Below are 17,299 nucleotides of genomic sequence, written 5' to 3'. Positions count from 1 at the left end.
CTTCAAGGGCCACCATGTTTAAAGCCCTGCCAATCACTACAGGGACATAAAAAGAAAACAGATACATTTGAGTCCTAAAGAAAAGGTGAGAAATCAGAAACAAATGAAAGCACATATAGGGGACCTAGTGATTAGTGATCACTAGAAAACCTTACTCACTTCACTGCTATAATCCAAAGAAACAGGAGAGAAAACAGGACAGGAAGGAAAGGACTCTGTATTGATCTGAAAGTAGAGTGTAAAGTATAAAGGTAAAAGTGGAAAACAAAACCACCCTTCAGAAATCAGAAATCATTGCATAAATACCAATCACCCAGTTACCCAAGTTCATAGTTATAACTGCTAGCATAGGCAGGGAAGAGGTAATAGAATTAACACCAATGCCAAGAGCCCACGTGAATGTCTAAGATAAAGTATGAGCATCACCACCAGTGAGAAAGACCTATGTTTGTCATCAGGACAGTATTTAAAACAGATGGACCGAAGAAATCACATGGTCTATCAAAAGCAAAGATTAAAGTCAAAAGTTACTATGATAGACCATTTCCTCTGCTTCAGGGAAATCTCTATCATCATCAAAAGATTGGGCCCCTTCTTTGGTATTATCCATTTACTCAGACTAAACTTAAAAGTAAGGAGTAGGGTAGTCACAATGGTTTATGCCTCTAATCTCAGCATTTTGGGAGGCTGAGACAGGAGGATTGCTCAAGGCCAGGAGTTTGAGACCAGCTTGATCAACATAATGAAACCCTTTGTCTACAAATACACTTGAAAATTAACCAGGCATGATAGCATGCACCTGTAGTCCCACAGCTACTAGGGAAGCTGTGATGGGAGGATTGTTGGAACTTAAGAGTTCAAAGTTACAGTGAGCTGTGAGTGCACCACTGCCCTCCAGGCTGGGTATCAGAATGAGATCCTGTCTCAAAAACAAAAACAAAAGTCCCCCAAATAGGAGCAAACATACCTGACTAGGGTAAGGAGCTTGTCCTCCAGGATACTGTCCTCCAGGAAAGCCACCTGTGTGTCAAAAAATAAATATGGCAAACAGGTATTATATAATCTCATTTTAAAAGTGGCATTGATTACTATGAATATGGAAACATAAGAATATTCACAATGCGATATTCACTATGACTTTTTTTTTTTTGTGGGTGTGTGGTTTTTGGCCGGGGCTAGGTTTGAACCCACCACCTCTGGCATATGGGACCGGCACCCTACTCCTTGAGCCACAGGGGCCGCCCACTGTGACTTTTTTTTTTGAGACAGAGTCTCACATTGTCACCATGGGTAGAGTGCTGTGGTGTCACAGCTCACAGCAGCCTCAAACTCTTGGGCTCAAGTGATTCTCTTGCCTCAGCCTCCTGAGTAGGTGGGACTACATGCACCCACTACAAGGCCTGGCTATTTTTAGAGATGAGGTCTCGCTCTGGCTCAGACTGGTCTTGAACTCGTGAGTTCAGGCAATCCACCCACCTTGGCCTCCCAGAGGACTATGATCAATTTTTAAAATACAGTAGAACATCCATAGTTGACCACTTCCCTACATTAACCACCTCCTTAAGTTGAACTAATTTTGATAGACTGGACATATACCATGTGTACATATCCACATAGTAAGCCTCATTCCTTATGTTAACCATCTCCATATGTTGACTAATTTATTACAGTCCCTTGAGTAGTCAACTATTCTACTGTATTATAAAACCAATTTTGGTCATAAAACCTTTTTTTTGGAGACAAGTTCTTACTCTGTTGCCTATGCTAGAGTGCAGTAGCATCATTATAGCTTACTGCAACCTCAAACTCCTAGGCTTAAGCAATCGTCCTGCCTCACCCTCTTGAGTAGCTGGGACTTCAGGGGCCCAAACCACACCTGGCTAATTTTACTGTTTTTTTTTTGTAGAGACAAGGTCTCACTCTCAGGCTGGTCTTGAACTTCTGGCCCCAAACAATCCTGCTGACCTCCCAAAGTGCTAGGATTACAGACATAAACCACTGCACCCAGCCAAGAGCCTTTTTAACATTCTAGGTTCTACATAAGATCCTAATAAACGATACTTTCTCCTCTTAAACTTGAAACAAACTTGAACTGAGTTCATCTGGAATGGCTATTAGGATATAATTCAGGGGGTCATTTCATTCACAGTACAGGATTCAGCAAAGTGAGAAGTTCCTGAAGGGTTTTCTTTTTGGCTTTGGAACACAGCTTCATTTTCCTGATAAAGCTTTTCCATCATATTATTTCATTAAACCATATATTTAAAATTATTTATAGCAATACATAAACATTTACTGACCATCCCGAACATAAACTAAGTTCTCTTCATGGCAATTGAAAATCTCAAAATATCATGATATTATTTTTCTCTGGACACCTGGTACCTACCAGGTAGTGGGACCTGTGTTGGACCACCACCATAAGACTGTGAGGGTGGCTGTGGATAGCCAGAAAAGCCTGCTCCACCTGGAGGGACTCCAAATCCTTGGCCTGGAGGAACTAGAGAAAAGAACAGTTGAATAAACTATAGTGACAGCCCCATGACTGCAGCGGTAACTTCAGAAACATGTCTACTGTCATTAGTGGAAAAAATATGCTATTAATGATGTAACAGCAGCCCCTTTTTGTCCAAAATCAAAACTTCTCACCAACTCTTTCTCTATTAAAAGATAAATTTTTAAAATTTGTACTATATTTATCTTCCTTATTAACTTATAATACAAAAATACTAAGTCTTTTTATTTTACTACCTTTGGTAAAGCTCTCCTAAAGGTCAGTCATGTTAATCTGAGTGTCTTAATAATAATTTAATATTACAGATAATCAGAGTGTTATATATTGGTCCTTTATTACTATGAGATTTATTGCCATTCCCTTCACAATGGAATTTCTGAAATTGCTCCCAGCTTTTATGCCACCTGAGAACAATTATTTCTCTATCTTGCCAGCTAGGTCCTTATGGTCTAAAACAGTGGTTCGCAACCTTCCTAATGCTGCAACCCTTTAATACAGATCCTGTGGGGTTGTGACCCACATGTTGAGAACCGCTGGTCTAAAAGGTTAGCTAAGAGCAACTGTAACCTCATTCAAAACAAGCAGGAATGAACAGGATCAAGGAGAGAAGGAAAAAGTGCTACAATCCCAAATCATTGCTAATTCCACACCCAAAACTCACCTCCAGGATAGGATGGTGCTCCCCCTGGCTGTGGGGCACCAGGATAGCCTCCAGGGGCTGGATAACCTCCAGGTGCAGGGTAGCCTCCAGCTCCTGGGTAGGCACTACTTGGCACTTGTGGGTAAGCACCTCCTCCCATTGGAGGAAAGCCGCTAGGATAAGGATACTGGCCTGGAGGGGGAAAAGATGATTCCTGACCTGCAGGCTAAAAAATGAAAACAATTTTAAATGAATGTCATCACAGGAAATATGATGCATCTAAAAATAAGAACAGAGATTATTAGTAAGGCCTAGCTTGTTCTTTTACTTTTAAAAAGTCCCATTAGAAATCCCTGGGCGGCGCCTGTGGCTCAGTGAGAAGGGCGCCGGCCCCATATGCCGAGGGTGGCGGGTTCATACCCGGCCCCGGCCAAACTGTAACAAAAAAATAGCCGGGCGTTGTGGCGGGCGCCTGTAGTCCCAGCTGCTCGGGAGGCTGAGGCAAGAGAATCGCGTAAGCCCGAGAGTTAGAGGTTGCTGTGAGCCGTGTGAGGCCACAGCACTCTACCCGAGGGCGGTACAGTGAGACTCTGTCTCTACAAAAAAAAAAAGAAAAAAAGAAATCCTGGTGTTGGGCGGCGCCTGTGGCTCAAGGAGTAGGGCACCAGCCCCATATGCCGGAGGTGGTGGGTTCAAACCCAGCCCCGGCCAAAAAAAAAAAAAAAAAAAAGAAATTCTGATGTCTTATTCTAATTTATCAGTACACTAGTTTCTCAAGACACTGGTTTGTCAGAACTCACTTAAATTTAATTCTACTTGGGGCAGGCAAAAAGGGTTTGCTTTTTTCTATTTGGGAATCACAAACAGATTCTTTACAAACCTCAAGGCCGCAGGAACTAACAAAGCTCATTAGTTTCTTCATTTTCCTAACATCTGGAAACATGAGACAGAACTTCCTCTCTCTACCCTACAGAGAGGATTCATGGCTTTCTTGCAACACACCTAGATCTGTTGCATAATATAAAAAAAAAAAAATGAAAAGGTGACCTGAGTCATAAACAGGGTGTGACATTTTGAACTTCATAGTTTAGAGCACAAAATGTCTAAGAGTTACATGTCAAACTCTTTCTCCCCAGGCCACAAGCTACAGATATTATATTTCTCTGACCTCCTTACTATTAGGTAGGACCACATGATTGGATAAATAGGGAATAAACATAGACAGAAGTGATGTACAACACTTCCAATCTAATCTGGTCCCTAAAAACATCTGCCCTCTTCCTTCCTTCACCGGCAGGCATAAGCACAGGATCCAGTGGAAAAGTGTAGGTGACAGAGAATGGTAAAATCAATATGAAGCAGCAGCCTGGGAACCTGAAACGCTGTGTGAAAGTCTCCTCCAACCCAACTCCTACCCCACCACTGACTTCCAGGAGACTGAAGAAAGCAAGAAATACATTTTTATTGTGTTAAGCCACTGAGATTTAGGGGTTATTTGTTTTAGCAATTAGCTTCCACTGACTGAAATGACTGCCAGGGTTCAGTTTAGTACACAAGGACTTGGGAACATATTCCTAGTACTGACTTCAATCACAATAAATTCACGAGAGACTGAAAGTTCCAGAAACACAAATCTAGGGGCCTCTGATCCACTGCAGTTTTTTACTGAGTCAAGCCCTTCTTAATTATTTTAATAACCTTCTGACACAAAGGTTATAATCTAGTGATTCATGAGATAGATTTAGTTAACATACATGTCTTTTTTTTTTTTTTTTCTTTGGTAGAGACAGAGTCTCACTTTACCGCTCTCGGTAGAGTGCCATGACGTCACACAGCTCACAGCAACCTCCAGCTCTTGGGCTTATGCGATTCTCTTGCCTCAGCCTCCCGAGTAGCTGGGACTACAGGCGCCTGCTACAACGCCTGGCTATTTTTTTGTTGCAGTTTGGCCGGGGCCGGGTTTGAACCCGCTACCCTCAATATATGGGGCTGGCCCCTACTCACTGAGCTATAGGCGCCGCCCCTACATACATGTCTTAAAGGCCTATTTAGCAGTTAACTTTTAAAAATTAACTTCTAAATTTTTAAAAATTTGGTGCATGAGGCCCTAGGTTAAATCCCCAACACTTCCACCAAAAGAAAAAAAATTGAGGGCAATTTTACATAAAATCCAGGTTCCTGGCTTTACCTAAAAAATTCAGAGTATCTGGCAACACTGGGTTGGCCTCTTTGCATGGCCACATCAGGCTACAGCTGGCCATAGGTGAGGCAAGTGCTCTTGAGTTCCCCCACAACACCTGCCTTCATTCACTTATTCTACACAAGACATCTGGCCATTTGAGCTTACAACCTCTGGTATAGCACACCTATAAGGTTAGTCTTGAGTTACTCCTATACAACATCTGTTTCAAGGACACCAGTTATTTTAGTATTATACCCTATTTCCCCAAAAATTAGACATCCTCCGAAAATAAGACCTACTTACAGGAAAGATAAGACGTCCCCTGAAAATAAGACCCAGAGCATCTTTTTTTTTGGCCGGGGCTGGGTTTGAACCCACCACCTCCAGCATATGGGACCGGCGCCCTACCCCTTGAGCCACAGGCGCCACCCAAAGACCCAGAGCATCTTTGGGAGCACGGGAAACAGGGTAAGTGGCAGTACTTACAGGATATCCAGGGAAAGGTGGGTAGCCTTTAGGAGGATAGCCTGGGTATGACATTCTGCAACAATAAAAAGAGTTCTCTGTAATTTCTTATAAGAGTCCTCTGTAATTTCTTATGCAGATATACAGAAGGACACACACACACAGGGTTTTATGCACAATATTCCTTCTTTCAAGAGTCTGATAGACATTAAAATGTGGATATTAACACCAGGCACGGTGCTCATGCCTGTATCCTACCACTCTGGGAGACCAAGGTGGGCAGATTGTCTAAGCTCAGAAGTTTAAGACCAGCCTGAGCAAAGTGAGAACACTGTCTCAAGGTTGTGGTGAGCTATGACACCACAGCCTCTACCCAGGGCAAAGGAGACTCTGGTTCAATAATAAATAAATAAAATGTGGATATTAGTGGTAGAAGCTGATAAAACGCTATTAAAATAAAATATGGATATTAGTGGTAGAAGCTGATAAAATGCTGCTTTTCACCATTTACACTAATGGAGTTTGTATAGCAAAGTTTCAACTTCATTGTTAACGGCATACAATTTTTGTCATACCTCAATTTACTAATGCTATTTTTTCTTAAAACTAATTTTTTATTTATATTTATGTTTTACATTACATCCATAAACAGAAAACTCCCCATAGGTTTCTTGCCACAAATAAAACATAATATTAAAATGAACATATAACTATTAAAATAAAAAATGCTTTCTGGGTACCACAGAAATCCTCCTGTATGGTTATACCATTTTGATGAGAAACAATGGTATAATGGTTAAAAGTTAACTTTCTGGAGTCACATATATCTGGATTAAACCCTGGTTTCTTTTTCTTTTAACTTGTGATTATGAAAAATTTCAAACTCATTCAAAAGTAAAGATAAATCCCATGGATCCACCACCCAGCTGCAACAATTACCAATTCATGGACAATCTTGTTTTTTTAATACTCTCACTCACTCCCCACCACTCCACTGGATGATTTTGAGGCAAATCTCAGACACTGTATCATTTTAACCTATATACAGAGGGCGCCAAAAATGTGCATACATACTTTAAGAAAGGGAAAAACGGTATTAAAATTGTAATAATATATACAAATAATAAAAGGTAAATACAAGTCATGTTGAGCACCTCTTGTATTTGCAAGTCAAATCTAATTAAGAGACCAGGAACAGTAGCTCATGCCTGTAATCCTAGCACCCCGAGAGGGTGAGGCAGGTGGACTGCTTGACTCAGGAGTACAAGATCAGCCTGAGCAAGAGAGAGACCCCCTTCTCTACTAAAAATGGGAAAATTAGCTGGGCATTGCGGCCCATGCCTGAAGTCCTAGCTACTCGAGAGGCTGAAGCAAGAGGATTGCTCAAGCCCAAGAGACTGAGGTTGCTGTGAACTAGGGTGACAGCCATGACAATCTACTCAGGGCAACAGATTGAGACTCTTTAAAAAAGAGAAAAAAAAAAAAGTCTTGGGCGGCGCCTGTGGCTCAGTGAGCAGGGCGCCGGCCCCATATACCGAGGGTGGCGGGTTCAAACCCGGCCCCGGCCAAACTGCAACAAAAAAATAGCCGGGCGTTGTGGCGGGCGCCTGTAGTCCCAGCTACTCGGGAGGCTGAGGCAGGAGAATTGCCTAAGCCCAGGAGTTGGAGGTTTCTGTGAGCTGTGTGACGCCACAGCACTCTACCGAGGGCGATAAAGTGAAACTCTGTCTCTACAAAAAAAAAAAAAAAAGTCGAGTATTACACTTTTTTTCCTTTCTTAAAATGTATATATTTTTGGCACCATTGTATACTTCAGTATGTATTTTTAAAAACAAAGACTTTGGGGGTGGCGCCTGTGGCTCAAGGAGTAGGGCGCTGGTCCCATATGCCGGAGGTGGTGGGTTCAAACCCAGCCCCGGCCAAAAACCACAAAAAAAAAAAAAAAGACTTTGGCTTAGTGTCTGTGGCTCAAGCACCTAGGGTGTCAGCCACATAACACCAGAGCTGGCAGGTTCAAATCCAGCCCAAGCCCGCCAAACAACAATGACAGGTATAACCAAAAAATAGCTAGGCGTTGTGGCAGGCCCCTTTATCCCCAGCTATCTGAGAGGCTGAGGCAAGAGGATCACTTGGGCCTGAGAGTTTGAGGTTGCTGTGAGCTGTTACGCTACAGCACTCTACCGAGGGTGACAGCTTGAGTCTGTCTCAAAAAATAATAATAATAAAAACAAAGACTTTGAAAAAAATGAACAAGTCTATTTTAAAAATATAACCATGTCATTATCATACTTTATAAAGTTTCTTTTTTTGAGACAGAGTCTCACTTTGTTGCCCTAAGTAGAGTGCCGGGGCAACACAGCTCACCTCAAACTCTTGGGCTCAAACAATCAATCCTCTTCCTCAGCCTCCCTAGTAGCCCAGATACATACTGAAGTATACAATGGTGCCAAAAATATATACATTTTAAGAAAGGAAAAAAAGTGTAACACTCAAGACTACTACTACCACAATGCCCAGCTATTTTTAGAGATGGGATCTCTCCCTTGCTCAGGCTTATCTGTAACTCCTGAGCTCAGGGGATCTATCTGCCTTGGCCTCCCAGAGGGCTAGGATTACAGGCATGAGCCACCACACATGGCCTAAAAATATAAAGATTCTTAATATCAGTATGTCACTGTTAAAATTTCTTTTAAACATTTTTATTACTGTGTTTATTTTGCAATTGTTTACTGATCTCATGATAAAAAATTTCTAACATTTAAAAACAGAGGGCTAGGTGTAGTGGCTCACATCTGTGATCCCAGCACTTTGGGAGGCCAAGGCAGGAAGATTTTAGGCCAGGAGTTTTGAGACCAGTCTGGGCAACATATCTATAAAATGTGGCATACAACTTCTAAAATCCTAAATTCCAAAGTGATGCCTTCGTATATGCTTCAGGACAGGCTGATCAACAGAGAGTCCAGGGTAGGCTTAGAGGGTTGAGATTATTCATTACAACATTATTTGTAAGAGGAAAAGGTTAAAAACAATCTAAACAGCCATCAATCAGAGAAAGGTGGAACAGATTATGGATATCCCATACAATAAAGTGTTATGCAGCTATTAAAAATGAGGCACAGCCAGGAGTGGCTCACGCCTGTAATCCTAGCATTTTGGTATGCCCTGGTGGGAGGATCGATTAAGGTCTGAAGTTCCAGACCAGCCTGAGCACGAATAAGACACTCTCCACCTCCACCACCACTCCCATCTCTATAAAAAATAGAAAAATTAGCCAGACGTGGGGGCTCGCACCTGTGGTCCCAGCTACTGGGGAGGCTTGATACTTGAGCCCAAGAACTTGAGGTTGCAGCAAGCTATGATGATGCCACTGCATTTAAGCCCAGGTAACAGAAACTGTCTTAAAGGGGCAGGGGTGTGTCTTTTTACTCATTTGAAACCATCTCCAATACATATTAAGTAAAAAAGAGAAAGTGAAAATTGCATAGGTAGTCTGTAACCATATGCGTAAAAACACACATTTTTTTTATATATGTATAGAATATCCCTGAAAGGATATCTGAAGTAGAAAGCAGGGGCTGCCTGCTGGGAGGAGAGCTGGGGCACAATGGGGAGACTTTTCAATGTATTTTAGTCTTTTTAGAATTAAGCACATATCATCTCCTCAAAAAGTACTTTTAAGGTTTTCGTAAAAAGCTAAACAAATCCCAAGATGACTCAAATTACTCAGCTTTGCCCAGGTAAGATTATACTGGTGATCCAGAGATTTTCTTTTTAACATTTTGTCAGCAACCACTTATAAAAGACGAGAAAATCATTCTTGGTTCTCTAAACCATCTCCACCGAGTGAGTCAGCTAGTAAAAGGGTTAGGTCTCACTATGGGTGTGTCATAGATGGCATAAAGCCTAGGACTACACAAGAGACAACTGTTGCAAATTTATGGAGGAAAATACACAAAACAGGAAGTGTGACTGAAGATGGGAATCGGCAGATAAGATTATACAAAACTGGCCTCTAGGTTTGAAAGGACCATTTAAATTAGTCAGCAAATTGGATAGAGAATGTGGGGACACAGCTAGTCCTTTACAGGCAACAGGTAGACTGCCCTCCACGACACAGGACTGAATGATGCTTAAGTTTGCAGTGGCCAAAATCACCTCTTTTATCTGCCTTATCTAGTGCTTGAAACTCTTTCTTTGCCTGACAGGTAACTCATTACACTCACTGCCTAAATAGGACAGGTAATTTTAGCAGATTAGCTCTTTACCAGCTGGCCAAAAATTAAGGTCCCTGTGGGCCAGCTCCTGCTCAACACTGTACTTTCACTTCTTTTCAGCTTGTAATAAAGCCTTATCTACCTTTAAAAAACAAAAGGACAGTCGGAATACAGACTTCATTTCTGTCACTTTATGGTGGACACCCATCTCTGTATCTTGGTTTCCTTGAAGACGGTTTAGAATCAGCACACGTTTGCTGGAGTAAGGGAACTAGAATCAAATCTGGAAAGCAATCCTAAAATAGTTTCCAAGAATCGTAAATGTGACCAACCTTAAGTTTGTGCAGTCAGCCCTAGAGTTCATCAAGCACAAAACAAATTTGCCAAGTTTCCCTAAATTTGCTGTGTCACTGAAAATCTAGTCACCGCCAGCTTCCGGTACTACTCACTGGTTTCTCTACTCAGCCTTCCTTAAAGTCGCTTCAGCAGGGCTACCTTCTGGCCTCAACCCTTCCACCTGTGGTCCACCTGCCTGAGGGCAGGGCGTCAAAGGTGCCTCGGATCTCCGAAAGGCCAAAAGGCACAGAGGACAGACCGAGAGGACTTCCTCGTCTTCCCGCACGTGTGACCAGCCGCCTCACCCGCCTCACCCGCCTCACCCCAGCGACCCCTCTTTCCTTTCTCTTCCCTTCCTCCCCGGCAGTCTGGGTCCCGACAAGCACACACCCAGTCGCCGCCACCCGGAAGACCCACACGGCCCCACCACTGCGCCAGGGCGCGGGACACGCGCAAGGCCCCACAGCGGACCGGGGGCAAGGTGACCCAGGCGGACTAGGGGGAGGGAACCAGAGGGGACACCGCTCCTCACCTGACCCCCGGAGCAGCGTCACAGCCCAACCCGGTAGCCCTCAAGATGGAGCCGGGGCGGGCCCAGGGTGGGCGGGGCACCAGGACATGCAACCAATTAGCTTCGCGGCCGCAGCCGGGAACGCCCCGGAGCTCCAGAAGGGGGCGAGGGCGGGGACTTTCCCTAGATCTGGTCCTACAGCCCCACCTGCGGGAGAATACCCTCACGTCGGACGGCCCAGCCTGGTCCCAGAGATCCTCACCCAATTCCTTTTGTGCTCTCTCAAGTCCGTGAAGAAGTAGCAGGAGTTCTGGGGGTGGGGGTGGAGGTGGGGGAATTCCGGAGCCTATTCAGTGGTTGACGACAAAGGGGCTGAGACTGGGAGGCCGGTGCAGCCTCCCTGCCTCTGAAATGCGTCCTCTAAGAACCAAGCGTCTTCTTAAAATTGGCTTTCTGCGAAATTAATATTTACTGGGAATTTTAGATACATCAACTAGAGATGAACTAATCAAATCACTAATCACTAGAGAAGGGAGTTATTAGGTGATTCGAAGCTCCCCTCTCGCGCTACCGCATTAAATACACATTAGCATTAAGAATTTAGGGCAATTACAAGGGTTCAGATTAATATTTTAATTCGGAATTGGCATTCCAGAGCAAAAACCAGTGGTTCTCAGAATGTAGTTCCCAGATTAGCAACACCACCTGTAAACGTGTTAGTAATGCAAATTCTCAGACTCCACCTTAAGACCTCAAACTCCTGCCCAGTAAACCTGTTTAACAAACCTTTCAGGTGGTTCTAATGCACCCTAAGGTTAAAAACTATCAACCCATTATTCTTCATGCTTTTCTACACAAAGCTTCCTCATAGGGATGGAATGAGACTCCATTTAAGTGGGAATAGCAAGATCAACGTGGCCCCGAAACAGAAGTGAAATGGAAAGTACTTAAGGCACATAGTTGTCAAATTTAACAATGGTAGACAAAACTGCAAAATGCTCTGGGTACCTCAGCTCCAATAGTACAATAGTCTGTGTACCCAGCCAGTAACAGGCCTTTCTGTCCTTCCTGCCCCAGAGGCCCCCAGAATTAAGTATTCCCTAAGAAGCCTGCCCTTACTACTCTGTTTACATCACTACCTTGGTGAGCTCATCCCCAACCCCTCCCTCTCCTTTAATTATCACCATAAGAGGATATTTTATAAATCTCTTGCTTTCCCGCCAACTTTCCTGAACTGTAGGCCCAAATATCCAGGTGCCTGTTCAGACACTATCACTTCATTTCCCATTTCCTTTCAACTTGTCTTTTCCTGGCATAAAAGACACTCCAGGGTCAGGGACTCTTTGCTCCGGCTTCCTCTGCTTAGAAACAACTGCCCACCTTTTTACAATTATTCATCTATTTAGACTTGATTCAAAAGTTGTATGTCTCCCTCCTGCTCTAAGAAACTCTTCCTGACCTTCTCTTTTTCCTTGCTTTCCCTTGGGTAGACTTAATTACAATACTCCCTTTTTTGCACCCAATTGGGCCTTTTAACAAATGGCCACTGTGGCATTTAACAGTGAAGTCAAAGCACAATGAGCATAAACTTAGCAAAAACAAAACAAAATACTTCTGAAGGTCAGGATATGTTCCAACACCGTGTCAGATCTTGGTGTTAAGTATACATAAACTTTTTTTTGTCCCCTCAGGGGACACTTGGCCATGTTTGGAGACATTTTGGGAGGTCAAAACTAGGATGGGAGGGTGTTACTTGCATTTAATGAGTAGAGCCAGGGATGCTACTAAGTATCCTACGGTGCTTACAATGTTGTAGGATGCTATCAATATCATACAATTTCTATACCAAAGAATTATTTAGCCCAAAATTATTTAGCTCAAAATTATTGAGAAACCCCCAAGTCAGAGTGATCTTTCTAAAGAATAAATGTCATTCCTTTATTAAACTTCTTTAACAGGTTCCTCCCAAAACCAAAATAAAATCAAAACTTTATACAGGTCATATTAGGCCCTACATAAGCTAGTCCATGCCTACTTCTCTCATCTCACCCCTTTTCACCTTCCTTCTCAATTACTAAACTCTGGTCACCATGGCCTTTTATTCAAACATACCAAGCTTGTGACCTAACACACCAGAGATTCTCAGGACTTTGCTCTTACTATTTTTTCTACTCAGAATATTCTCCACTGTGTCATCTCAAATGTCATCTCTTCAGAGAAGTACTCTCTGATATAGCATTAATAGCTGCCCCTGCCACCAATATCACTACCAGTTATATTCTCATTACTATATTTAATTTTCTTTATAGCACTTAAAAGTATCTGGAATTTTGTGTTTACTGTTTGAGAACAAGGATTATCTTTACAGCCCAATAGTAAGTGTTCATTAAATAATTATCTGATGGACTATAATAGGGCTCCTAAACCTAGCCAACCAACATCATCTGGTGATCAACTAGAGATTTCTTTCCAATAATGGAGGAAAAACTTGACTCTGATAGACCCACTGAGAGAACCTAAGGGAGTATTATCCTAAGGGATTGTCAAAGACAGTTTTGAAAATATTTTTTTTACACGCCGGCCCCATATACCGAGGGTGGCAGGTTCAAACCCGGCCCCGGCCAAATTGCAACCAAAAAATAGCCGGGCGTTGTGGCGGGCGCCTGTAGTCCCAGCTGCTCGGGAGGCTGAGGCAAGAGAATCGCTTAAGCCCAGGAATTGGAGGTTGCTGTGAGCCGTGTGAGGCCACGGCACTCTACCGAGGGCCATAAAGTGAGACTCTGTCTCTACAAAAAAAAAAAAAAAGAAAATATTTTTTTACTTCATGTGCTGACTTTATTTTTTGCTGCTTCTTTTCTTTTTTCTTTTTTTGGCTAGGTGGTTCAAACCCACCACCTCCAGTATATGGAGCCAGCACCCCACTCCTTGAGCCACAGGCACTACCTTTGCTTCTTTTTTATTGTATTTTATTTTTACATGCTGACTTTAGAAAACATAACTATTATATTGTCCTTGCTATGTCAGTCTTCTGTTAAACGGAAACACTTTCAGGGAAGAAGCCATCTTAGAATTATCAGCATTTAGCATGAAGCTAGACATTTGAACTTTTATGTACTATTACCACCATTCTACTAAGTTGGAAATTTTTGTGTGTACTGTGTAGTTTGTCTCCAGATAAGACTCTTGACAGATATACAACCCTTTGTAAGTCACCATCAGTAACCCTATCCTATAGATTTTACCATCGTTTGATCTACAAAGTATAATATCTACTTACTTTACTTATAGTTAGAAATTATATCGTTTTCCATGGCCACCACTATTATCTTGGCTGACAATTGCATTATCTTATCTGAACCATGACCATAGTGTACTGTCAGCAGGGTGTGCTATGCAGGTAACTACGAAAGTTTTGAGACAGACTGTGTTATGATCCATTATTTCAATTCCACATAACACAGTCTTTCCGATTCACCTGTGCAAGTTTCAACTTGCTTGGCTTATGGCTGTTGCTGGGAGGGCTTCATTTGTTTCCATCTGCATACATGTTATTTTTTGATTTCTGTATATCTCAAAACTTTCATAATAGTCACAACAGGTGCCTGTAGTCCTAGCTAATTGGGAGGCTGAAGCTAGAGGATCTCTTGAACCCAGGAGTTGAAAACTGTAGTGAGCTAGTGATCATGCCACTAGATTCTAGCCTGGGTGACAGAATGAGACCCTGTCTCTTAAAAAAAAGTGTCCCAACTTTTCTATCAACAAACCATCTCACACAGTATTTATTGCCAGTTCAATCTATGTTACTAAGCAAATTTCAAAGTGGTATGTATTCAATAAGAGCTACTATTAAGTACATACTATTTTCTAGGCACTGTGTTAAGCATTTAACACTTTTTATTTTTCACATTCTCTTAAGAGTTACCTTTTTAAAAAAAAAAACGAGGCAGGGTCTCACTCTAACCCAGGCTGCAGTGCAGTGGTGTTATTATAGCTCACTTGCAGCCTCTAACTCCCAGGCTCAAGTGATCCTCCTTCCTCAGACTCTTGAGTAGCTGGGACTACAGGTGTGCACCATGCCCTGCTAATTTTTTTTATTTTTTGTAGAGATGGCATATTACTATGTTGTCCAGGCTGGTCTCAGACTCCTGGCTTCAAGCAAACACTCTGCCTTGGCCTCCAAAAGTGCTGGGAATATAGACATGAGCTACCACACTCAAGCCACTCCCAAATTTTTGATAGCTTTATTGAGATAAAATATACAAATATATAAACTATATAACTCAATGGTTTTTAGTACAAAGAGTTGTACATCCATCACAATTTCATATGGTTACATCACCCCTAAAAGAAATCCCATACCCTTTAGCCATCACCCCCAATACTCCTGTCCTCCCCATCTACATGGAGCCACTAATCTACTTCTCATCTTCATAGACTTGCCTATTCTGAACATTTCATATCAATACACTCATACAAAATATGATCTTTTGTGACTGGTTTCTTTTCATTTAACCTATTTTCAAGGCTCATCCATGTTGTAGCATGAACTGGTACTTCATTCCTTTTTGTAAATTTATATTTTTTAATTAAATACTATTTTTTTTAGAGCTGGTCTCACTCTCACGCAGGCTGGAGAGCAGAGATGTAACCATAGCTCGTCGCAGCCTCCACGTCCTGATTCACAGTCATGTGCCAACACATTTGGCTAATTTCAAAAAACTTTCGTGTAGGGCTGCGCCTGTGGCTCAGTGAGTAGGGTGCTGGCCCAGTATACAGAGGGTGGCCAGTTCAAACTCGGCCCCAGCCAAATTGCAACAAAAAAATAGCCAGATGCTGTGGCGAGCGCCTGTAGTTCCAGCTACTCAGGAGGTTGAGGCAAGAGAATCGTCTTAAACCCAAGAGCTGGAGGTTGCTGTGAGCTGTGACGTCATAGCACTCTACCAAGGGCAACAAAGTGAGACTGTCTCTGAATAAAAAAAAAAACAACTTTTGTGTCGGTATCTCTTAACTCTTCTTCACGAGAGGGACCCATTTCCAACTCTCTTTGGAAGTGATGTAAACTTTCCCTTTGTTCTTATATAAAATTTTTTTGTTACACTGAAAAAAAATTTCTGTGTTACCCAGGATGGTCTCAAAACTCCTTGATCCTCTTGTCTTGGCCTCCCAAAATGCTGGGATTACAGTTGTGAGCCACTGCACTCGGCTTGTACTTTGTTCTTTTTTATGGTCAAATAATATTTCATTGTTAGAGTACACATTTTGCTTATCCATTCATGGGATAAGGGATGGGATTTTGGGTTGTTTTCACCCTTTGGCTATTATAAAAAATGCTGTTATGAATATTTGTGTGCATATGTTCTAATCTCCCTAATCTCCCATGGGTACAAAGCTATGAATGAAAATAGCTGGATCAAATATAACTAAATGTTTAACTTTTTGAGGAACTGCCACACTATTTTCCAAAATGGCTGAACCATTTACATTTCAGCTAGTAGCACATGAGGGTGCTGATTTCTCCATATCCTTTTCAACATGTGTTACTATTGTTACTATCTTTTTTATTATAGCCATCACAGCAGGTGTAAAGGAGTATCTCACTGTGGTTTTGGTTTGTATTTCCTAATGACTAAAGATGTTGAACATCTTTTCATGTGCTTATTGGCCATTTGCGCATCTTCCTTGGAGAAATGTCTATTCAGAACATTTGCCCATTTTTTACTTTTCAAGTTGTTGGAGTTCTTTATATATATCCTGGATACACATCCTGTATTAGATATGATTTGTCAGTACTTTCTCCCATTCTATACTTCCTTGATGGTATTCTTTAAAGCAGAAATTTTTAAATTTATATAATCAAATTTATCTATTTTGCTTGTGGTTTTGATATCCTAAGAAAACACTACCAAATAAAAGTTTATGAATATTTATCCCTATATTTTCTTCAGAAAGTTTAATACTTTTAGCTCTTTAGGTCTTTGAACTATTTTAATTTTTGCATATTCTGTCAGGTAGGGATACACTTTTTTTGAATGTGGATATACAGTTGTCCTGACACCATTTGTTGAAGTCTATTCTTTTCTCAATTAAATGTTTTGGTACCCTTGTCAAGACTTATCAATTGACTATAAAGGTGAAGGTTTTTTCAATTACCCTGGTCTAAATGTTTTGTGTACCCCTAAAATTCATACGGTAAAATCCTAACCCTTAAGGTGACAGTATTGGGAGATGGGACTTTTAGGGTTTCAGTAGGTCATTTAATAGAATTAGTGCCCTTTTAAGAGGCACAGGGGAGCTCTTTCACCCTTTCCACCATGTGAGGACACAGTAAGAAGGCACTTCACGTTTTGTTTTGTTTTTTTTGTAGAGACAGAGTCTCACTTTCTGGCCCTCGGTAGAGTGCCGTGGCCTTACACAGCTCACAGCAACCTCCAACTCC

General features: G+C 41.9%; 1 protein-coding gene across 7 annotated transcripts in view; it reads right to left on the bottom strand.

Annotated features, from left to right (window-relative positions):
- ANXA7 (annexin A7) overlaps nucleotides 1-10,949 on the bottom strand; it is a 28,937-nt gene extending 17,988 nt beyond the window's left edge. Inside the window, exons 1-6 of one of the 7 annotated variants that reach the window (XM_053586118.1) lie at nucleotides 10,885-10,949; nucleotides 5,824-5,878; nucleotides 3,177-3,381; nucleotides 2,390-2,500; nucleotides 968-1,020; nucleotides 160-225 (exon numbers count right to left, since the gene is read on the bottom strand). In XM_053586118.1, the coding sequence (XP_053442093.1) occupies nucleotides 160-225; nucleotides 968-1,020; nucleotides 2,390-2,500; nucleotides 3,177-3,381; nucleotides 5,824-5,877 (489 nt within the window). In that variant the 5' untranslated portion in view covers nucleotide 5,878; nucleotides 10,885-10,949. Of the gene's footprint in view, nucleotides 1-159; nucleotides 226-967; nucleotides 1,021-2,389; nucleotides 2,501-3,176; nucleotides 3,382-5,823; nucleotides 5,879-10,348; nucleotides 10,855-10,884 lie in introns of those variants that run through there. The other 6 variants (XM_053586117.1, XM_053586120.1, XM_053586121.1 and 3 more) reach the window with 6 other exon arrangements.
- Between the last annotated feature and the right edge of the window lie 6,350 nt (nucleotides 10,950-17,299).

Source organism: Nycticebus coucang, chromosome 3, assembly GCF_027406575.1.
Source record: "Nycticebus coucang isolate mNycCou1 chromosome 3, mNycCou1.pri, whole genome shotgun sequence".
NCBI lineage: Eukaryota > Metazoa > Chordata > Mammalia > Primates > Lorisidae > Nycticebus > Nycticebus coucang.
This window is presented reverse-complemented; position numbering and strand designations above follow the sequence as displayed.